This window comes from Mytilus trossulus, chromosome 12, assembly GCF_036588685.1.
Source record: "Mytilus trossulus isolate FHL-02 chromosome 12, PNRI_Mtr1.1.1.hap1, whole genome shotgun sequence".
In the NCBI taxonomy this organism is placed as follows: Eukaryota; Metazoa; Mollusca; class Bivalvia; order Mytilida; family Mytilidae; genus Mytilus; species Mytilus trossulus.
In genome coordinates, this window is record NC_086384.1 from 11,317,630 (window position 1) to 11,341,994 (window position 24,365).

The 24,365-nt window shown below is 30.9% G+C and overlaps 2 protein-coding genes across 3 annotated transcripts; one reads left to right on the top strand and one right to left on the bottom strand.

Moving 5' to 3' along the window:
- Positions 1 to 309: 309 nt before the first annotated feature.
- On the bottom strand, positions 310 to 12,474 carry LOC134693701 (acidic leucine-rich nuclear phosphoprotein 32 family member A-like). The gene is made up of 8 exons (XM_063554593.1): positions 12,408 to 12,474; positions 9,360 to 9,498; positions 7,891 to 7,984; positions 6,847 to 6,974; positions 5,341 to 5,483; positions 4,494 to 4,539; positions 3,137 to 3,282; positions 310 to 2,020 (listed from the first exon to the last, which is right to left on the bottom strand). The coding sequence occupies exons 1-8, from the start codon at positions 12,416 to 12,418 to the stop codon at positions 1,891 to 1,893; spliced, it is 837 nt and encodes a 278-aa protein (XP_063410663.1). The 5' UTR covers positions 12,419 to 12,474; the 3' UTR covers positions 310 to 1,890.
- On the top strand, positions 12,429 to 22,827 carry LOC134693703 (uncharacterized). Of its 2 annotated transcripts, none has more exons than XM_063554595.1 (6): positions 12,429 to 12,502; positions 16,778 to 16,869; positions 18,504 to 18,615; positions 19,511 to 19,744; positions 20,584 to 20,661; positions 21,930 to 22,827. In XM_063554595.1, exons 2-6 carry the CDS (start codon positions 16,807 to 16,809, stop codon positions 22,127 to 22,129), a joined length of 687 nt encoding a protein of 228 aa, XP_063410665.1. In that variant the 5' UTR covers positions 12,429 to 12,502; positions 16,778 to 16,806; the 3' UTR covers positions 22,130 to 22,827. The 2 variants fall into 2 exon arrangements, with proteins under 2 accessions (XP_063410665.1, XP_063410664.1); XM_063554594.1 differs by lacking the exon at positions 12,429 to 12,502 and adding an exon at positions 12,531 to 12,731.
- The last annotated feature ends 1,538 nt before the right edge of the window (positions 22,828 to 24,365 follow it).

A 24,365-nucleotide genomic window follows, 5' to 3' on the forward strand; every position in this document is an offset into this window, starting at 1 on the left:
TCAGAAAAATTTCGTTTGTAGTATAGCAGTTTGACAAACACTAATTTTGATCATTGAGAAACTTAATATTTCCTTAACAATACAATGTGATTAAAACGTTTAGCTTATTTTTACAGAGTTATCTCCCTGTAGTGTTAGGTACCACCTTACACTAAATAAAATTGAGAATGGAAATGGGGAATGTGTCAAAGAGACAACAACCCGACCAAAATAAAAAAAAAAACAACAGCAGAAGGTCTTGACTTCTTAATAAGAATGCATAATGAATATAACATAAGGTTTCAAAAACTGTGTGTAAGAATATAAAACTAACAAATTACATGTTTTATTGTGACATAACCAGCATGTCATATTAATATTAAAGAACCAGCTAAATATGTAAATATAGGTACAATATATTGCATAAGTATGTATCTTAAAAAAGAATTACTGTGGATTTATTTATTTTCGTGGATATCAATTTTCGTGGATTGAGGGAAAACTTACATTTTCTTGAATATTTAATTTCGTGGTTTTGTCAAACACTGTGAACAAAGCCTTTAGTGAATTTATAATTCGTTGAATATTTAAATTCATTGTTGACCTATAACCACGAAACCCACGAAAATTGGTATCCAACGAATAATAATGAATCCACAGTATAATGTATGAATAATACAACAATAAAATAAATTCAAATCAAACATGTTGAAGAACTGTTCCAGAATATAATATGTTGGCATACACCTTATCTCTATTTAGTCCATTCTGGGAAAAACAGTCATTTATACAACTTCCTGTTTAGGTCATCGGCCGAAAAATGGAGGTCATCAGTAGTGAGCTGAGGGAGAAAAAACTTCAGAAAGTGATCATCAAGAAAGTTTGATATAGTATGATCTATTTTTTTCGAAATCAATATTGAAGTAAAAAATATTTTGTTTGAATTAAGTAGTTACAGTAGTTTAAACAGGTCTCATTAAAAAGTATCATGCATGGTGAATTGTTTAAACAGGGTCCCAGATAGCTTCAACTAGATGAAAAAGTTGTGTAATTTTAGAACTTATCCGGAATGGAATAAATAGCGATAAGGTGTATTGGGGTGGAGTATCTGAGATGAACTGTTTTTACCCAAGCTTCATATAATGTTTCTTTTTCTTAAATTCTACATGATTTTTAATGCTGTTGATTGTCTAATTAACAACCTCCCTTTCAATTTTAAATAAAGAGTACACTAACCCATCCAATCGTGTAACAACCTTTAACAAATTGAAATGTAAAAGTAAAGGAAAAATATATACAATGCAGAAAATACATCTTTCAGGACGGAATGATACAAATAATTCACAAGTCTGAATTGAAATGACAAGTCCTTAATTTCAAAAATGTCAAATATCAAAGTAAAATAAGAGATAAGACATACTTCTCATTGACAAACAAGAATGTGTCCCAAGTACATGGATGCCCCACTCGCACTATCATTTTCTATGTTCAGTGGACCATGAAAATGGGATAAAATCTCTAATTTGGCATTAAAATAAAAAAGATCATATCGTAGAGAACATGTTTACTAAGTTTCAAATTGATTGGACTTCAACTTCATCAAAACTACCTCAACTAAAAACTTTAACCTGAAGCGGGACGAACGAATGGACGAACCGACGGAAGGATGCAGACCAGAAAACATAATGCCCATAAATGGGGCATAAAAATCACATTTTCATTTATGTAGAAATTCTACAAATAGCAAATATATGTTGTATTGTGTCTTCATGGACGGAATGTTCTATTTCACAGAAGTTTAATTTCATGCAATTCCAAAAATTGTAAAATGAATAAATGCAGTGAACCATCTATCAAGTAATCAAAGATGTTTTCCAAATAATGTTTTTCATCAGGTTGAATCAAATAATTTTACAATATAACACAGCTTGAATCATTCATACTTTCATCCATGTCTCCATACTCAGGGTCAAATTCAAGGTCACTCTGTAACCGTGGGATACCATCTAAACGTTTTAACTGAGGTAGTATCTGGAACACTCTATATAAACAAAAAATCAGTCAATAACAAGAAAAAATAACAAATGTTATAATATTCAAGGTATTTTCAAACAATATCAATTTAAATATACAATTGTTCATTATAAAGTTATTGCCTTTTGATGATTTATAAACCCCAAAGCTGTGATATTCATAAGGTGGATGAGGTTAATGTCATTATATTCATATCTTTGGGCAAATTGAAAGCCAACAATTGTTTTATAATTTGATGTTTGATACATCTCCACTTTTCAAGTATTTGCTAAAGGTATTTGAGGTGCTCTTGTTTTTTAATTCTAAAAATGTTTTCTGCTTTGGCAGTTGGGTATTTTCTACAAGTTGGAAAAACTTTAAAAAATATTTACTCTGAGAAAGAAATTGCACGTTAGCTGTTCCAAACCTTACATGAAATTCTGATGATTTTAGAGGTGGTCATTATGTTTAACAAAAGAGGATTATAGTTATCTCATGACAGCACTACAACAATGGTACTGTAACTACATTGTTAAATTTGCCTGTTTGAAGTTACGTAGTAAAAAGTGCATTGAGGCCTTATTTGCCCCAAAAAATAAGTGGCCCGAGAACACAGTTATTTCGTAGTGCATGCATTTCTTTTAGACAATAAATTCAAATTAAATAATCACACCTGCTCTTTCTCAAAAATATGTTTACAGTGTAGTGTATTACTAGTGGAACAAATAATATCAAAATAATAGAAACTTCTACCAGCTCTAACTATACATTAAATATCAAGAAATAAATAGTGGGAAAGTGTATCCAAAAAAAAAGTTATATACGGTTCACCCTAGGGACTATATTCTTAGACAATGAAAGCAATAGGCCAATAACTGTATTCTTGGACCAGGTGCTGCACAAAAAATAAAAGAAAGGTTTTTGTTTAAAATAAACAACTCTTTTGGATCACATCTTTATCTGTTAGTGTTAACCTAATATACTGAAAGTGATAGTAAAAACTGTGTCTATGCCATATGGGGTCTGGTCAGTCAGGTTGAGAGTTGTCTCATTGACAATCATACCATATTCTTATTTTGATACTTACACAGTAATTTGTAGCTATACATTTATATATATATATAAATTAAGACCAAGTCTATACCTTTGTCTGTAGTTGATTAAAAAGGTGATTGGATTTCCACGTAGATACAGATCTTCCAGAGTTTTGAGATTTCCAAGTCCCTTGAAGTTATCCACATCATTATCTTCCATTGTAAGTAACTTCACTCGAGGTATGGATGGTAAATACTGCAAATGACAAAGAAAAAAGATGGCTTATATTTCCTAATTAATTCAAGCAGATGCATCTACAACAAACTGTCAATCATATGTATCTACAAAGGGTAGCATATCTTCCTGAAGACTGTTACCTCGTAAACTAGCATGTTAAAAATATTCATTCACAGTAAACTATTAAAGTAAATATTCATTATCATATCACATCAACATGTTTGTATCTTAATAATGCATGTAATATTTCCTGCTGGATATTAAACACTTATTTATCAATCCATCTTGTTTCCCATACTAAAATAAAATTGGTAAATCTGTATCATGTAGAATTATGCGAGACATTTGATAATAGTATTTGAGAAAAGAACAATAGAAATGTCAGCAAGGGCAAAGAACATATGCCTGACATAAACTTCAGAACATAAGGCATCTGTGTATGTGAACAATAGACCCTAACTTTCCCTCTTTATTTATAGCTAAGAAAAGCATATAGCAAGTGACAATTTCTTGCATGGTATTTCATGGTTACTAAGACCTGCTATCATCACTTATGAATTTAGCTAGTAAAGAAAAGAACTTACACTGAATCATGGTCATGTTAAATTTTGCTATTGTCATGATTGTGTAGCAATAAGAAATGAAGGTGTGTGATTTAACCAAAACAACTTCATGTTCACAGTTTCTTTCTTCTCTAAATGTTATCTTATTAGAAATGTATGTCAATTCAACCCACAAATAACACTAAATTAAAGAGAAACTATGAGTTTGATTTCAAAAATTTATTTATCTGTTTTCATCCTCATAATTTCAAATTTTTATACTCAAGTAGGCTAAAATAATTGCTGTCTATGAAAACATTAAGTTTTCCAGAATTAAAAAAAGCAGAAAGAGGTGATGTGATGTGCATGTGTGGGTACCTTCCTACTTGGCATTAATTAAAGAGAAAATTTAGCATTTCTCAGTCTCAATCATATCAAAAACAACAGAATTTTACTAATGAAGTCAAAATATTTTTTCTAAGGAAAACTGAATATCTTAATCATGCAACGCTTCAATAATTGTCTCAAATTCCAGGTGACAGTAACTGGTTCCTCATCAGTTATGCCGTTTACTTAGACAAGAAAAACTGCATTTTAACATATATGACACAGCTTCTAAAACTGCTGTTGCAGACAAGACAAACATTCTTAATTATTGTGACCTCACAGAAATATACATCAACATACCTTAAAAGATGCAATGTAGTTATTGTTGATATTCAAAACTTCACATCTGAAAAAAGAAATAAATATATTCAATATCATTATAAAATCCCTATGAACACTTTAGAAGAGATCAAATATAAATATCAAGGACAATAAAAAGCTTAATAAAATTCCGTTTTAATTTCAATATTGAGAACAGAGAGACTTTAATTCAATAGGTATCACATAATTATGTTTTGAAAATGATCTTTCTTAGTCTATATGAGATTATTGTTTGAATATAGTGTGAATGTTGTCAGAGTGATTTTCATACTTCTTCAATAAAAAAATTCCCATTAATTCAGATAAATGTCATGGTATATGACTTATTTTAACCTTCATATCAAATCAAATGTCTTTGAACACTCCCATATAAACCAAAAATTACACAATTCTTAAAAGTGTTAAACCTCATCTTGGTTTATTCAAAGTAAGGACAAAAGAAGTGACAGACTAATTTAAAGTTGTTAGTATAAGAACATTAACATGAATTGCAGTATTTACTCCATGTTGGAGGGATCATTGTGACTCTCAGAATAGGAGCAGCAAAAAGAGTTATTTTTCATTGTTATTTTCTGGTATGAATACTGTAAATTTAGAAATTATTGCGAGGTTTTTATTAATGTGAAAAATCGCATTTTCAAATATTTCATATCAATTAAACAGGATTTTTCTCAGAATTGTAAAAATTAAAATCGCATTTTGGTTTAAAATGACAAAATCGCAATAATAAATTCACGCAATAATTTCTGAATTTACAGTAGTGTCTTTTTGCCTTGATAATGCACAATATCCAGTCTTTTCCTATGAAATAGAATTGTATAATTACTTTGGGAAGCTGTAGGAGTTGAGGTACTGCATTCCATTGTCCACCAGGTAGAGCTGCTCAACATTTCGAAGGCGTCCAAGGATATTCTGGAAATGCTTGCGCTGATAAGCATCACTTAAGTCCTGGTAGCAAAAACTTGCAGACTAAAATATAAACAAAATTAGAACTATAAGTAAGCTCACAAAGTTAACCAAAAACACTGCATTACTGTTAGTATATTTATTATCTCCCCTTCACATCATGGTTTGTATGTGATGCTATCTGAAATTAGTTTCTGATATTATTGTAACGGATGTGATGCTATAATTTCTAGAAACAAGATGGTATTTCATACTTCCCTGTTTACCAGAATGATACAAGAAACGTTTGAGAACATTGTTACATGTAGGATAAGGATTATATTCCTTGGACCTTGGTGCACATAATTATTGCTGCCTATAGTTTCATCAATCTGTCTTATTGTTCAGAAGAGGTCTGCTTTAAGGTGTTACCCAAAACTTTCACTAAAATAAATTTGGCTCGTTTAATTTTCATAAAATTTTGACAAAGTATTTACTTTGACCCTTTAACAAAAATATAAAAATTTCAAAAATTTTGAACAAACCCTTTTGTCAGAAAAATTACACTGGTTATATATATAGTAGTTTGACAAACACCAATTTTGATCATTGAGAAGCTTATTACTCCCTTTACAACACAACATAATTAAAACGTTAAGCTGATTTTACAGAGTTATCTCCCTGTAGTATTAGAGAGACTATCATTACATATTGCAATATTGAGGCAAACAAATTCTATTGAGGTAGTTTACCATGAAGTTGCAGTCACATTAACTTGTAATTTAGTAGATATGTTCATTATGATGTGAAATTTAAAATATTTATATCAAATTAGGGTTTTGACCCACAGTTCACTGAATAATGGAAACGTGATGTTATGGATTCACCAGGCCCGTAGCCTGGAATTTTCAAGAGGAGGGGTTTTTTGGACTCACAAACTCGACTTTAACAGTCACAATTCGAACAGAACACTGACTTTATTTGTTTTCAAGGGTGGGTCGTACCCTGGCTATGGGTATATTCATTATAATTCATTGGATACCAATGTTCATGCTTTTCTTGGCAATAGGTAAACCAAGTATTTAAATGCTTTATGAAGTATTAATTTTTTAAGGACTGTATATAGCGTCATAGACATTGGCAAACGCATGAAATTAAATATCCATGAAAAGTTTTCCTCAATCCAAGAAAATTGGTAATCACGAAAATAAATGAAACAACATGATTTCCTATGGCACATACATGACATTTTCTAGTTTTATTTTGTATAATCATTCTTTATGTTAATATAAAAAAGAAGATATGGTATGATTGCCAATGAGACAACTATCCACAAAAGACCAAAATGACACAGACATTAAGTTTTTAACTCTCACTTTTTAATTTTGACAACTGTTTATATATAAGACATTTCTACACATAAAGTATGCACCAAAGATAATGATACCTTTGCCACTTCCCAGTTTTCCATGGTAGTTTGATGTGTAATTCTCCTCCTCCCATGTAAGTTGTGATGTATGTACTGGTTATCTTCATCCTTCAGACTATAAAATGCTTCTTCTTTTTCATTAGGTCCTGTAATTTAGTAAATATTCTACAAATATTAATATTTAATGCTGGCATTATCTTTAAAAATAGCAAGTTTAAACTGAAATAATATTATTGTTGATGGATTAATGTCAGTTTACTTACCTAAATATCATTTGGTTGCTGGCCACCGTCAACATTTTAGCACAGGAAATAAGGAACGACATCAAAAGTTCAATGTAGGATAACAAACTAAATTCATATATTTTTTCACGGACCCCTCTTCCCCCTCTTAACTTAACTTGTGAAAAATTGATTGACCAATAAGGATATATATAAAATGAATGTCAATTAGACAAAACTTGCAGCAAGTTGACCCCCACCCCCAAACTATTTGAAGTAAGTTTTTTATCCTTCATTGATTTTTTTATGTCGTCCCTAAAACCTTTTCTAAAAAACAATGTTGATTATCTGCCAATTAAATTTTTTGCAAAGTCAACCATCCCATTGCATAAATACAGTGTTGTTCTCTGTGATTTTCATGTAAGAGGACTTTTAAATTTCTCCTTGATAAACCAATCATTTATTGATAAAAAAAGAAAATCTTAGGGAAGAAAAGAACAACAGAAACATTTTTTCAAATGTAAACAGCTATTTGTGCAATACAATTTAGGTTAACCAGTATATAAATGATTTCATACTTTAATATGCAGATTTATATATATATTCGGTAAATTCATTAATTATTGTGAGGTTTTTACTGATTCATATAAAACGATTGTGTGTCAAACTGCAAAAATATAATTTGCATGATTCATATATCATGTATGCAGATTTTAATGAAATCACAATAATTACAAACGTTATTTTATTGCCTTATTAAAAAAATAATTATAAATGCACATAATAACTTTTGGATTTACTCAGTTTAGAGATAATTAGAAATTCCTTTTTATTGCCATACCATCTCTTATTCTTGGTGCTTTCAGATCTGTTCCTTTTATGGATACTACTTTCAAGTCATGCCATACTGAATACTGAAATCTATGGGATGGCAGCTGTAATTAGAATACGTTTATATTATATTGTTTTTCAGATAAATATAACCTTACAATAGACAACTTTCAAGTTTTTTGCATTTATGTGAAAAAACTTTGATTTTAGTGAATATCAATTCATTCCTGCGTGGGTGTCTTAACTTCCGTTCCAATGTTGAACGTGTGGTTTTGAAAACTATCAAGCTTTATTGCCAAATTTAAAATTCTTCAAATTGAATTCTTATAAATGTCTTTCAGCTCTGCTGTCATCAGGGAATTGTGATTTAGTACCTACAGAACAAATATTATTTCTAGTTTATCCTGAACAATGACAATCACTAAGACCCTTGATGAAAGTTTATAGTGCAAGGATACAGGCGATCCCCTCTATCTTGTAAATGACACCATAAAGGCGCACATAATTGACTATTTTAAATCTGAGCTGCTTTCAGATCTTGTTTTAAAAATACAAAATATGTGAATCATAAGGTGTTGATTTACCAGGTAACTGTCTACAAAGTTATAATTTATAGTCTAGTCAAACTAAGTTTGAACCTCAAACTAATTGCAACAGAAAATGTTTTAGTTCTGATCTAAAGCATTTAGCCCAAAATATACACAGAAAAAAATCCCATAAAATCTAACTTGCGGAAAACTCAAAATCAGCATTTAATTAACATTGGAAAGGGAGATAGCTTTTTAGATGTTTTTTTTTTGTCAGTTTGTGATTGATTTTCATAAAATTTATGTAAAGTATGATACTTTGATTGGTTATAAGTTCTTATTTGACTATATTATATAATCTTGAGCTAATGAAATGTAAAAAACCTAAGTATTATGGGTATTTTTTTTTTTTTGCACATTTTTTATTTAAGAAATTGCAAAATTATGGCCACTATGAAAAAATGATGTGAATATGTGGTATTGTTTATAAGTGTAAATTATATTTGTTCAGCATCTACCTTGTTCAAAGAAACTTTATACTGCAATAAGAAGAATATATGCTTAATTAATTTTATTCAATTTGAGATGCTCTTAAGACTCAAATATATATAAATATCAAGAATCAATACATTCTGTTGAGTAGAAGCAGTAAAGTTATAATTTTGTATCAACATTTATTGATATTTCTACCATTTTTTTTGGCAGAGTTATCTCCCATATTAAAGAAAATCTCCATGGGAATTTAAAGAATCGTGAATTTTTAGTTTTCCTCAAGTAAGATTTTATGGGACTTTTTTCTGTGTACATTTGGGGTATAATGCTAAAGATTAAAACCTAAAAATCTTCTGTTGCAATTACTTCAAGTTAAGGTTAAATTTATGCTAGATTTCAAGACTGGAATCTTGCTGATAAATGTGCGACTACATGTATGTGTCTCTATGTGTGTAGTTACCTGAGGGACACTTCCTTGGCTGTCTTTGGCTTGCTTAAGATGTTTGTAAGCTGGTACTATAGCTAATGGTATACTGGTACTAGCTAGCTGGCCAGTGTCTGTTGTCCCTGTTTCATGACTAATATCTGTGTGAAGGGAACTGCAAGAATAAATTGTAGATGATTCAAAAGAACTATTTACACATGTGTATGTGTCTGGCAAGCAATTTCTGCTGGCAGTGTATACATTTGTAAGGGTGATGTAGATTTACAAAAAAAGTCCATATATTAAATACAAACTACAGAAGATTTAAAAAAAAAAAAAATCCTTCCATATCAAGAAATTGCACCTTAAGAATATTTGTCATCTGTTCAATTATCATAAATTCCAAGAACGTTTGACATTTGTGAAACAAAAAAAAGTGCACAAAAAAAGCCAGATAGATTTTTATAATATTTCAAAACAATATAAAATGCATTGGAACAGGTTGAATTTTATTTAAGATTTTTCTCCTTCCACATTTTCCTAATACAATAAAAGACATGGACATTTTTCATATATAACTTGTCTAATCATCAACCCAACAATGTTAGATCTGTAAATTTGCTTTCGCAAATTTTTGGTTCTTCCCTTGCCGGGATTTGAACCCATATATATATGTAGAGTTGTCACTGACTCAGAAGCACTTATAAATATAATTATTTTCTGTGACTGTATCTTACATTAATTTGTAGGATCCTTTACTATAGATAATTTAGCTGATCTGTAACAATAACATCTTCATGCCTTATATATCATGTACTGTAGTACGCCGCTAGATTAAAACTGACGAGGAAAGGTAACTCACGGCTACTGAAAGCTTTATTTTAGAGCCCAGGTGGTCGTGTGGTCTAGCGGGACGGCTGCAGTGCAGGTGATTTGGTGTCACGATATCACAGAAGCATGGGTTCGAATCCTGGCTAGGGAAGAACAAAAAATTTGCAAAGGCAAATTTACAGATCTTACATTGTTGGGTTGATGTTTAGACGAGTTGTAAAAAATATATATACATGATATACATGTCCATGTATAGGAATATTAGTAATAATGACACAGACATGAATTCCTAAGAAAATTGGTTTGGGGACCTAAATTACTGATACACATCAACAAAAAGTACTACAATAAATTCTGTAAACATGAACTATTTTTACAAGTCTAGTGATACAGTCGTGTCAGCTTATAAGTAATTTCAACCCTCTGGCAACTTTGCCAGTCCGTTAACTCTTCCCCTTTACTTCCTTGCATGTGCATCTCTTCTAAAGATATTTTGTCTGCTATGTTATTTAAAGTTTGAAAGAAAAAAAACCACTGACTTACATGTATGTCAAGCTTAAATCAAAGGGAGGCAATGTAATTTCAAAAACTGGAAAGCCAAAGATTTTTTTTTTAAATTCTTAAAGATCCTAGGGTATTGAAAAGTTTGTCACAAGTTTTTTCTGTTTTTGGTGGTGTTTTTTTTCGAATTAAAAGAATGTAAATAAAATTTAGGCACTGGCTACGATTACATGGAAATGTAACAATAATAAAAATATTATTGTTACATTGGAGACTAAATGCCGGAATGCATGGTTGGGTAAGGACCTGTTTAATTACGAATGTAACAATAATTATTGAGGCTACAGTTACATTTTGTAATTGTTACATGAAAAAAAGCAATGTACGATGGGACTAGTAATATGTACTAAATAATAAAAGTTGAGGACAATTATTACATACATTTATAACATACAATTTATTTACTGTAATTTTTTATTTCTAATGACAATTTCTACAAATCCAGTAAGTTGTTTTTAAAGTCCGACACATTTTTGATGTCAGAACGAAATTACGTTCTCCATGGATACGTGTACATAGATAATTTCTTAGTATTTAAGTTACAGTTAGTAAACTTTGCTTTTGATTATCAAGTTGCGTCAAGTTATAAAGCTGTATGAAATGTACAAATGTATGTCTTGATATTGTTTCAGTTTCGTTTAAAACGCAACCAAAGTTTTATTTTTTTCACCATAAACTAAATTGGTCCAAAGTATAATGACAGTAATAGGAGTAGGTGTGCAGTTAAATACTTTAAAAAAGTGAAACCATTGAACTATATTTTTCGCCTTTGACAGTCACACTCCTAATCTTATGTAGTATCTTTAAGAACATCAAAACCATTAATACGTAGTAAAACTATTCAAGTTGTACACCATTTGTTGAATAATAATATTTTATTATTTATCAGTATTAAATTACAAGTATTACTTAGTACATATGAAAGAATGAAGCAATACAACTATAATAGAAGATTTAAGTTTAATCAATCTAGCGTACATTGCTGTTTTTCATGTAACAATAACATAATGTAACCGTAGCCTCAGTAATTATTGTTACATTTGTAATTAATTGGTTCCTCACCCAACTTTGCATTCTGGCAATTAGTCTCCAATGTTACAATAATATTTTTATTATTGTTACATTTCCATGTAACCGTAGCCAGTGCCTAAAATATATTGACTCATTTTACCAGGATTAATTTGTCTCTAGTGGTCAGATCATGTTTTTATACGTTATATATATTCATACTTTCAAGGATTTGCATAGAAACTATATACAAATCCTTGGTACTTAGCATGGTTAACAATGCATTCTACAGACTTTTTAGCCCAAAATTGGCAAAAAGCCAAGATATCCTTAACCTAGACCTCTGACTCTGTTCATTTAATTTCTGCACTCATCATAAATGTAAATTTACGGTTTTGGAAAAATACAGATAGTATATCAATATGACCAGAGACATATAATACATTTGTATTATATGTCTCTGATATGACACAAGAAACAAAATAGCTTAATTAGAAAATAGAAAATCATGGTTGTCAATGTAAACAAATTATAAATCTTAATGAGTCAAGTAATATTTCAGGATGTTGTGATTTCTAATTGTATATTGATCAGAACAATGTTTAAAGTATTGTATAATTGAATCAATTTTCAATCCTAATATTGTTGCAGATAAATGACAAATAGAACTAAAAATCCCCAAACCTTTCGGACATTTTGGATTGAAACCGGAAGTTTACGTCAGTCGAAAACGAAAGTAACTCAATTTTATGAGAGAGCAGAGAGAAAGCTAAATATAGGTACAATTTAACCATTTTATTTTATAACCTTTTTGTTAAGGAAGACCCCAAACATTTTATCGTAGCGACTAGTGATGTTTCCTTGTTTTCTTTCCAAAAATAAAAAACGAAAATAGAATTCCGGAAAAAATAACAGACGAAATTTACTCCAAATTTAGAATTTGGGAATTTCCCGAAGAAAATTCGATCAAACTCTACAAATTTCAATAGAACAAGAGAAAAAGTATATGTATGTTTTATCATCAGCTAAGTATTTATAATGAGTTACATTGACTGTTATATAATTTGCTGTTATAATTTGACAATCAGTTATGTTATAGGTCATTTTCTGTGACTAAGCTGTACAAAGTTGATCTTAGTTGCTCAGAAGAGCAAATGTGTATTTGGAATTTTTCTTATAAATATAAATAATAAATAATAAGTAAATAATTGAGAGTTGGCATAGTATACACATAAGGACATAAAATAATCTCTAATGAGCTTTTAACCGACAGTTTTTATAACTTTTTAACCAGTGGCGGATCCAGAAAAAAATTTGGGGATGGTCCCAAATGAATATTGAATGGTATGAAAAAGGTTAAAAAATACCTTCGACATTATGGAAGATCATGAATTTGGACAATACCATGCGATACACATATTCCTAGGTAAAGGAATTTAAAGACATGTAAAACTGATTTTTATTTAAGACTCCATACAATATCTTGCAATCTAAAATAGCACAACATACAACTGTCATCTGAATAAGGCAAGCTGTAAAAAAGGTTTAGCTAAAATGTTCCGAATCGGTAAAAATAGTTTTACGTAAAATTGTTCAATATTTACTAATTTAACAATCTAAGAGTCGTTTATCAGGTCATTCAACATCATGCTTCGCGGGATTTCCTTGCAAAGTTATCTATAATTTGTTTTATGTTTAGTTCCAAACTGTAGTGCACTTGCATCAACGCAAGTCAGTTTAAAAGCGATTGTCCCATAGTTGTTCTCAGGTAGGTTTCTAGAAGTGATAACTCACTGTTCGGTCGCTCACATTCGCAGCTCGTCACCCCCATGGTAGCTATGATTTTTAAGATAACAGAAATAATTGGTTTTGCAACATTCTTTCAGAGCACCTGCTATAGTTTCTGGTTTTGAAAGCATTGACTCGCAAGTATTTTGCCACAAACGCAGTACGGAAGGCATTGTAGATGGACTTGGCAAATCAGTATGGTAAAAGTCTACAAAATGTTTAATTTCATCAAATGTTGCGCTTTGTACAAATGCCGGTACCAACTTCAGTGCTTGAATTGCTGTTGATGTTGGGGGGGAAAGGGGGGGGGGGGGTCAAAGAGATAAATAAACAAATTTAATTTAATTCATTCATAATGATTGTTTTTTTTCAAATGTACATAAATGAAATTTAAAACCGAGACTCCGTTAGTTGGAGAATGCAATTATAGATAAAAATTTCACTTAAAAATACAAAAATAATTTGTATTTACCTTTCAAATTAAGAAGTCAACTTCATATTGACGAGCTGTTTTGACAATTTAATTACATGTATACAGGTGAAACGCATTGATCCGTATTCTATCATTGTGACACCTCCAGGTATCCAGGTAATCCATCACCAATTAGTGCGATGAAAGGATTAATCTTAAGTGTTAATTTGTTAATTAGCTAGTTATTGAAAAAATAGACATTTAAAAAAATAAATGAGGTTCGTCATGGGGGTGGTCCGGTGCGCCGTGGGACCACCCCCTGGATCCGCCACTGTTAACCTACATATAATGACATACATGTATGATTATAAATGGGTCATAATCACACCAGACCTTTGGTCATTATGCAAGGATTGACAGTACCAACATAACTAAAATCAATCGTTGACCGGAAGAAAAAAACGACACAGTAGTTTACATTTGTTGCAAGAAAAAATATGACAGATTCAAACAGAAAGATTTTGAAGCAAAGCCTTAGTTAGTTAGTAGTCTGTGTACATGTGCACCTTATATTCAGCATAACTGTTTCATATGACAATAATAATACTAAAATCCAAGCTGAATTAGACATAGGTACTTAATTTCAGTCACAGACCCCTGATGGGTGTTTAAGTTTATAATATGAGGCAGGCATTACCTGTGAATGGGGACGAAGTCTGTATGAATAAATTTTTTTGTAACTTAAATATTTGTTAAAAAAGAAACTGAAATACTGTAACATTTCCGATTTTGGTTCTGTTGTTAGGGATTTTACTTGTGCCATTTTCTAAGTTATGACGTCATGTTCAATGTAAACAAAGAAGGGCAATGCATCAGGTAACCATGGTAATGCTAATTCACATCAAAGACAAAAAATTATTAAAAATGAAATATTGGTATTGTGTTCCTTGAATTCCTATATTTTACTAGACAATCAAAGTCTCATGACAACGAGACCAGAAGACAGAAGTTGTTTTCTGCATTCTGTGCAGATCCAGTAATTCAAAACATGACATAAAAAGATTTGAACGATTTTGAGTTCATTAGAACAATGTAAATTGCGGAAAAGTTTCCCGATTTTTTTTTTTTCTATTGATTTTTTTTCAACTGTTATTGGGGAAAGTCCCCATATTAAAGATTATTTAATTTGTTAAGTTGCAACATTAAGTAGTTACTCGCACGTGTTCTTAAGTTTTAAACAACACCCAACTGATTATTGGCAACAAATCATGTGCTTTATATTTAAAACCTTGCTTCTTAAAAGTGTGCCTATTTACTTATATACAACGAAGAATAAAGCTGGATGTATACTTGACAAGAAATTCAAAATAACACAAATTTTGCATGTTTTGCAAGATGCAGGAATCTAATATCTGTTCTAAAAATATCAATGATGTTATTTCTAAAGTCATCGTTAAAAATTTATGTTATACAACCAACATGACCAATTTTTTGTACCAATAATATTTAATTTTACTTCCCACTGATTAATTGAAGCAATCTTACCCTTCTGTTCTTTACAGCACTTTGATTAATTTCTGTGATCAATACTTTTCAAAATACATCATTACATCACTGTACATGATATTATATGTATATAAACGAGTCTAAATTGAAAACTACGTTCAAACCTATGATTGCGTTGGATAAAAAACGCAATTTTAATATGTGTGCATGTAAAACAGATTTCGTTGTAAAAGGGTCTAAAAACAGCACAAACAACATTGAGATGGTACCTTGGGGATTGACACCAACCAGTATCCAAAAAAACCTTATGATTCCAAATTCATAAAGCAGGTCTCATTGTTCTTATGTACATGATGTACATTGAATTCATCAGGGTACATGTATATGTACACACAGTTCAAAAGTAAAGAAACCAAAATACATTAAACATTTCAAAACATCAAAATCAAAATTTGAACATGTTTTCAAACTGCCCTTTTTACTAATGTATTAGTTTTGATCAGTTGAAGAATACAAGTGCAGTAAATTCAAACAAAAATGCAAGTAATTAAAGTTGTACAGTACACTGTACCAATTAACTCCTTTTTGAGAGTTTGGGCAAGTGAATCAAATTTATGTTATACAACCAACATGACCAATTTTTTGTACCAATAATATTTAATTTTACTTCCCACTGATTAATTGAAGCAATCTTACCCATCTGTTCTTTACAGCACTTTGATTAATTTCTGTGATCAATACTTTTCAAAATACATCATTACATCACTGTACATGATATTATATGTATATAAACGAGTCTAAATTGAAAACTACGTTCAAACCTATGATTGCGTTGGATAAAAAACGCAATTTTAATATGTGTGCATGTAAAACAGATTTCGTTGTAAAAGGGTCTAAAAACAGCACAAACAACATTGAGATGGTACCTTGGGGATTGACACCAACCAGTATCCAAAAAACCTTATGATTCCAAATTCATAAAGCAGGTCTCATTGTTCTTATGTACATGATGTACATTGAATTCATCAGGGTACATGTATATGTACACACAGTTCAAAAGTAAAGAAACCAAAATACATTAAACATTTCAAAACATCAAAATCAAAATTTGAACATGTTTTCAAACTGCCCTTTTTACTAATGTATTAGTTTTGATCAGTTGAAGAATACAAGTGCAGTAAATTCAAACAAAAATGCAAGTAATTAAAGTTGTACAGTACACTGTACCAATTAACTCCTTTTTGGGAGTTTGGGCAAGTGAATCAAATAGTCTATTACATGTACTTCAAAGATTGAATATAGAATTGACATCATTAGTAATTGAAACTATGTACTTGTTTATCTGCAGATGACTTTTAGTTTATAAACCATGACATCATGTCAAACAGCAGGAAAAAGAAGAATGATACTGAGGCTGTTGTAGCAGAGGCCATGAGAGAGGTAAGACTTTTAAATCTAGGCTACAGCAGACGTATGCTGTTACAAATCTTGTCATATTGTCATATTGTATACATGGAAACATTTTACATAAGTAATTTATGGTCCTTGATTTATCATCTTAACTTATTTCTGAATACACAATGTATGTATTAGGGCAGATAGTGAACTTCATTTATTCATCTTTACAAGCAGGGCACCCCTTTAAGAATTGGAAGGTTGATCATGGACCAACTTACACTGTCATCAAATAGAAGGTCCTGCATAATTGAGTATTTTTTCCTAATGTATTAAAGTGTAGCATTTGTGTAGTGACCACAGTTGTTCCAACTGGAATATTTAGCTATTATGGCAATACACCTTATCGCTATTTGTCCGCCATTACTGGATATCACACAGGTTCCCATAAAATTTTGACGTCATTAAACAAAATATCTGACACCACAATGGAAAATTGATTGTTGTATGCATAAAAGGGTCAAGCGGCTGGGTCGGCTGGCCGAGTAGACTAATAGGGATAAGGTGTATGTTTAAAACAAAGTTTCCACAGGAAGGTCTGTTATGCAGAACAAATATATACATTAACATCATATTAAAAGACATGTATATAGACAATTATTATTATATTTATGATATAAATAAACTCATCATAGATACCAGGACTAATTTTTAGCTCACCTGGCCCGAAGTTGACCCCTTTAGGAGTTATTGCCCTTTATAGTCCATTTTTAACCATTTTTCGTAAATCTTAGTAATCTTTTACAAAAATCTTCTCCTCTGAAACTACTGGGCCAAATACTTCCAAACTTTTACTGAATGTTCCTTAGGGTATCTTGTTTATAAATTGTATCCGAAGTTTTGATCTATCAACAAACATGGTCGCCATTGCTAAAAATAGAACATAGGGGTCAAATGCAGTTTTTGGCTTATAACTCAAAAACCAAAGCATTTAGAGCAAATCTGACAGGGATAATATTGTTTATCAGGTCAAGATCTATCTGCCCTGAAATTTTCAGATGAATCAGACAACCGGTTGTTGGGTTGCTGCCCCTGAATTGGTAATTTTAAGGAAATTTTGCTGTTTTTGGTTATTATCTTGAATATTATTATAGATAGAGATAAACTGTAAACAGCAATAATGTTCAGCAAAGTAAGATCTACAAATAAGTCAATTTGACCAAAATTGTCAATTGACCCCTTAAGGAGTTATTGTCCTTTAAAGACTTTTTTCACAATTTGTTCATCATGTTGACTTACTTTAAAAAATCTTCTCCTTTGAAACTGCTGTATCAATTTCAGCTAAACTTAGGCTAAATGAGTTTCAGAGTATCTAGTATAAATTTTAGTTCCTTGTATGTAAAGAAACATAGCTCCTATTGCTAAAATAGAACATAGGAGAAAATGATTTTTTTTGCTTTTGAAGAAAATAGGACTATCCAAAGAACATTTAAATAAATTGAAAAGCCAAAATAATCATTGATGAGAGATTTAACCAAAAGAATTTAGGTGAGCGATTCAGGCTCTTGAGAGCCTCTTGTTTTTATATACGCTAAAATAGTGAAAAGATCCTATTAAAGTTTCAAAGTTTCCCCTGAAGCATATTGAGGATGTATTTTTGGGTACTTTTATATTTGCAGGTTAATATGGCAATGAGAGAAGTTGCCCAAGCTACAGCACCATTGAGAAAAATGTCTAATAATAAAAATTTACATGATATTGAATCGGATTCATTACCATATCATGAACCAGGTTTGTAATCCTATTTTAAAACAACTGTCTGACCAAAAATTGTATTAACATTGTTAGTTTGCAGTCAGGGGAAATACTTATATAAGTAATTTTTTGTTTACCTGAAGATGTATGGAATACGTATTAACTTGTATAAGTAAAATATATGTATGTAAGATTTTTATTTTAATGTCAAGGTTTGAATTATCTCCCCTTTATCATGTTTATATTCTTAAAATCTACTTATAATACAAATATTTTTTACATCATAGTTTTATAGATAGTAAATCCAACTGTTATAGTGGCAGACAACTTTTCACAAACTATTACATCACTGTAGTCCAGAGAAATTTAAGAGTATAAGAAAATAATCCTAATGACTAAGGGAAATAACTCTACCCCTAAAATAATTTACCTGTACCAGGAAATAAATACGACTGTTGTAAGTATTTCCTGATCCTATCTAATTTGTCAGCGCCTTCCCTGGAATCAAATATTCACTTAATTAACCATGGACAAAACACAGATAAGTAATTTTCTTACACTTCAAAAATAATGTTATATGATCACAGGCACTTGTCTCAGAAAAAAATTTCCTATATACCTTATTATAACACGAGGTTCTTAACGTATTTTAGAAAAAAGTTAGGTGGTGAGAAAGTTCCGTTATATGCCACTTTATAGGCTGTCAACCCCACTAAAACTTGTTATATCATAATTCTAAATTGATTTATCTTTACAATTGTGTACAACATGCCTACATTTGTTGTCGGAATTATCCGCAGCAATCCTACCAAAGTAAGTCAATCCTAATAATTGTGCAAACCGCTGAAGAATTGGCATACTAGCCTGAATGCAAGATATCTTTTTCATACATAGTTTGACCTTCAAATTTTTATTTACAATTCTATTGTAGTTTCATCTGAACCCAAGATAGAAACAAAAGGAGGAGCCATACAAATCAAGAAGCCAGGATTATTTGGAAATTCTAGTACTACTATTAACATACAAAGTGCTCAGAACATTCAGATTGGTAATAATAATACTATGATAATAAACAGTAGTAGCAGTAGGAGAGTGAGAACTCGTGATCTATCTCCACCACCTAAGCCAGCCAAAGTAGACAAAGAAATAGTCAGACAAGTTCAAGGTGAGTTTATGAGGGTCGTAATGGGGATACCTTCAGGACAAATAATGATAAAAAATCTTGACAAATGACCTTACCAGTAATTTTTAGAGAATGACAATAAAATGTACACTTTCTTTTAGACGATAATTTTTTTTTACTGATTTTGACGAATCACATTATTTTTTTTTGCAAAACTGACGGTAACAATAATAGTTTCAGATCTTTTGTGAATCTGGATTACGATATTTTGACGAATCACGGTAAAATTTTAACAAATTTGACGCTAACGGTAGCCGAAAATGCCTGTTTGTTGCCTGACGTTGAAGGGCATTACTACCCTCCTTTATAGGTAATAATTGTATTCAATCAAACTTAAGGTACTTTTATATATGTAAAGTATATTTCATAGATAAGTTTGAAGATGAAATTAAAGTAAGTTTTTGGGTAAGCCTAAAATTATCAGAAGCTAACATAGCAATCCTACATCCTGACGAAGCTAACATTTTATGATAAAAAAGAGTAAAATTTTGCAGGTTAAGTAAGTTAGAATACTTACTTTTTATAGAAATGATTGCGATATATACACTGTGTACTTAAATGAGGATTTTTTTAACCTTTTTTTTTTTTTTTTTTTTTTTTATCAAAAACTGAAGAAGATGGAGAGAAACTTAACAAAGTAGATGATCAGCAATACAAAATCAACAAAGCAGATGTTTTTGTAATGAATTTGTTTCTCATCTACAATGTTTTAAAAGAGGTCTATTGTTGAATATACAGTTATACCAAAGTGAGCAATGCAGGCTCTTTAGAACTTCTAGTTTGTTGTACTGACTAAAAATTGAATTTATTATATTTTGTAGCATCCACACGTTTATTAGAAGATACAGATTTAAATATGGTGTCATCTAAATTTATGGGAAAGCAGTGGAGAAGAACTTGTAAGTTTAGTGAAATAGGCATGTAATTAAAAAATGTATCAGGACATTTTTAATTAAAAAATGTATCAGGACATTTTTTCTTTTCAACATATTTAAATTGACGCTTTTATTCTGAAAATTAAGAATGGGAAAGAGCTCATGCCTAGCTAACCATACCCCTTTTTCAACAATACAAAATATAACTATACAGCAGCATGAATAATGTTCGAAGAGATAGATAGAATAAAATTTGATTATGTAATAAAAATAATCTGAAAAGAGAGTTATATAGTAGTTGTGAACTGAAAGGAAGCTTGGGTTCTTTTTGAGGTTCTCATGGCTTTGTAAAAATGACAGAACAGTCCTTAGTAATGCTAACTGAACTTTAGTGACACCACCTTTTTGTTTTATTTTGACTGAAAGTTGACACTTGACCTGAACTTGATAAAAATACCCTTCCTGAAACTTTAATACATTATATATATTTTTTAAAGCATACAACTGCTGACCAGTACTATAAGGAGTAATTGTAACTCTTTTTGTAAAACCATTACTCCATTTCTCTTTTCCTTTAAACATTCCTCTTTGTTAACAATAGTTCAGAAATCTATAAATTGATTCAAAGATTGGTCATGAAAAACATGAGAATTGTTTGTATTTTGTCAAAACTAGGATAAAAAATATATCTTCTTGGATAAAATGATATTAACATCAGAATTGCTATACATTTGTACCTGGAACTCAATATGAAAAATATTTTAAAATGTGTATTTACTCCCAGGGTTCTCTCACTAAGGCGAGTACATGAGTCCTGGACTCATTAAAATTTGTCTGGACTCATTTTCAAAACTGGTGAGTCCAAAGATGCATATATCAAAATTGAAATATTTGGTATAAACTGAACACACATATCATAATTTTATAGCAATAGAACAAAGAAATATGAATTTATTGTCATTTCATTGCTCTATTAGAGCCTAAAAATGATAAATTATATTGCATAAAATATCTTCTTACTGTAGGGACTCACCATGGCCAAAAATGATGAGTCCCTGGACTCGCCTTCAAAAATCATTAGTGAGAACCCTGACTCCTATCCATCAATTAAAGTACCGGTATTCATTCAGATCCAGGATCTATGTTAAATGCTTTAAGATTATTACTTAGTTTTCTTTGATATAGATAGGCAGCTCTGTAACAAATTCAATAATTACTTTGTTTAACACAAATGTCTTATTAAATGTTCTGACATCAACAAAATAATTGTTCCTTTTCTTTTTCCCTAACAGTACGATTGGTTGGCTTAGAAGATATAGAAATAGAGAGTAAATACCAGGATTATTATTCTAATGGTATCAAAGAAATCTCTTACCAGTGTCTCAAATACTGGAAACAGAAAAATCCTGACACTGCAACAGTCGGTCACTTAGCAACAGCTCTTAGTGAAGTATTTCATCCTGATGAAGTCTGTGACAAATTTAAACCTTGATCATGTTTATGATTAAACATAACTGTGATTATATCAATATTTGTAATATCTGATTTTTTCATTACTGTTTCTAAAATGTTAAGGCAATTGAAAAATGGCTGCCTGTACCATACAAGTCTTAAAATTTGGTGCTGTTTTTGCTTTATCGTTAAAAAAATCAGCTAGGCAGAACTTTAGATTTATTATTATTTGTGGGATGTCATTTTTTATGGCTTCTGTTGGTAAATGGAAACCACATTTAAATGTTCAACAAATAACACATTTTCTATAGGGTTGAATGCAGAATTTTGGAAAACTATTAAATCTTATATCCACAAAATCACATTTTACCTTAATCTATGAAAAATTGAAACTAACCAAAAAATACCTGCTAACTGTCAATATTTGCCAGGGATTTCCCCAATGGAGGCTCCCAAATTGAAATTTTGAAATTGCAATTTTGTCCACAATTTAAACAAAACAATTAATTTTACAATGACTTCAGGCTTATAAAACTATGAAAAAGTCAAAAAACAACATTTAGATGTATTTGCAGTCCCCCTTGAAGATTTTTTAGGACTATGACAGCCATCTTGCATGCAAAAACCCCATGGGCATTTCGAAAATTTGGCAGTTATGCCAAAATAAGAAAGTTAGCAGTATTTCAGATCAATAGAATCCTGCTTATTTTTTTCCTGTATGAACATTTTGCGAAAAGAAATGTACAAAATCACAAAAACAAATGCACGCAATAATTTCTGAATTTACAGTAATAAAAAATAAATATTGTCTATGCTTTAGGGTTATCATGAATTTAAAAGAATAATTGTATTGTTATATTGTATGCAATCATAATTATTATTGGTTTACAATAATTTCTCATATTAAAAACATGAACAAGTTTTTGTTTTATGTTTATATTTCAAATTTTGCTTCGCTTTGACAAGGTCAAAGCCAGACTAAGGTATGATGTTTCCAGCTTTGGCAGCTTCAACAATGTACTAGTTTGTGATTCGGTCTAGTTTATAGTGAATCCTGAGTGGTAGATCAATCATATTTGGTATGCAGTTGTATGAGCATTGGCACATCTCATTTCCATGGAGATTATTTGGCCCTGTCCCCTCAGCCATGGTCTATTGACTTTGAAACTTTTGCTTATGTTACCTGTATTAGTTTGTGATTAGGTCCAAAAAAAAAATTGTGCAGAATTTATCTTTGTTCCAAAAATTGAAATACTTGGCTGTCAAAAGTTTTATTCTGTCCCATACTACACATGTATAGACAAAATTTCACATAAATCAATCAAATTTTAACCCCTTTCTTTCATGTGAACAAGCTTTCGTAACCATGCAACCTAAAGTATCCAAAATATTCTAAAGAAACACCAAATACAAAAAGACTGATGCTTTGAAAGGTGGTCTCATTGGGGGTTCCGATCCTGGATCCCCCTTACTGTTTTGTCAGATTCCTGTATCCCGCTTACGCTATTTACAGAAGCAATTCTTATTTTTTTGTCATTTCCCAGGTCCTGCAAGACCTAATTTCCTGTTTTCACGACACAATAAATTGACTTTCACGTGTCAAGCTTACAAAAAAATCAGCAATCCCGCGTTAAGCTTAGACCCACTTGAAACACCCCAGATATATGTTTACGACTCAGAACTTTTTTACTGCATTAATTTCTTAGAACTGTCAAATTCAAGGGAATAAAATTGAGAATGGAAATGGGAATATGTTAAAGAGACAACAACCTGACCAAAGAGCAGACAACAGCTGAAGACCACAATGGGACTTCAATGCAGCCGAGGTGGTCATCAGCTGGCCCCTGGCCTAAATAAAATTGTGTACTAGTTTTTTCATCACTTTTCTACAGATATGGTGGTATTACACCTAGCTAGATGTTCATCTCATCTCATCCTTTTATTTTTTTGTGAGAAATGTCATGGGCAAGGCAATCACAAATCTTCAGTTCACCAAAAAATCACATATCTTCTCAATTCAAATATAGATGACCAACAGTGCAAGTATCTGATATACTGACCTATAGAATACTATACACATAAACTGACCTATAGAATACTATACACAAAAACTGACCTATAGAATACTATACACAAAAACTGACCTATAGAATACTATACACAAAAACTGACCTATAGAATACTATACACAAAAACTGACCTATAGAATACTATACACAAAAACTGACCTATAGAATACTAAACACAGAAACTGACCTATAGAATACTATACACAA

Bases quoted from the DNA above. Each gene is read 5' to 3' on its own strand.
- LOC134693701 (XM_063554593.1), bottom strand. The intron at 6,975-7,890 runs GTATGGCAATAA...ACTAAATTACAG, and splicing joins AGCACCAAGAATAAGAGATG to GACCTAATGAAAAAGAAGAA. The intron at 2,021-3,136 runs GTATAGACTTGG...TTGTTTATATAG, and splicing joins TTAATCAACTACAGACAAAG to AGTGTTCCAGATACTACCTC.
- LOC134693703 (XM_063554595.1), top strand. From the start codon at position 16,807: ATGTCAAACAGCAGGAAAAAGAAGAATGATACTGAGGCTGTTGTAGCA. The intron at 16,870-18,503 runs GTAAGACTTTTA...TTATATTTGCAG, and splicing joins TAGCAGAGGCCATGAGAGAG to GTTAATATGGCAATGAGAGA. The intron at 19,745-20,583 runs GTGAGTTTATGA...TATATTTTGTAG, and splicing joins AATAGTCAGACAAGTTCAAG to CATCCACACGTTTATTAGAA.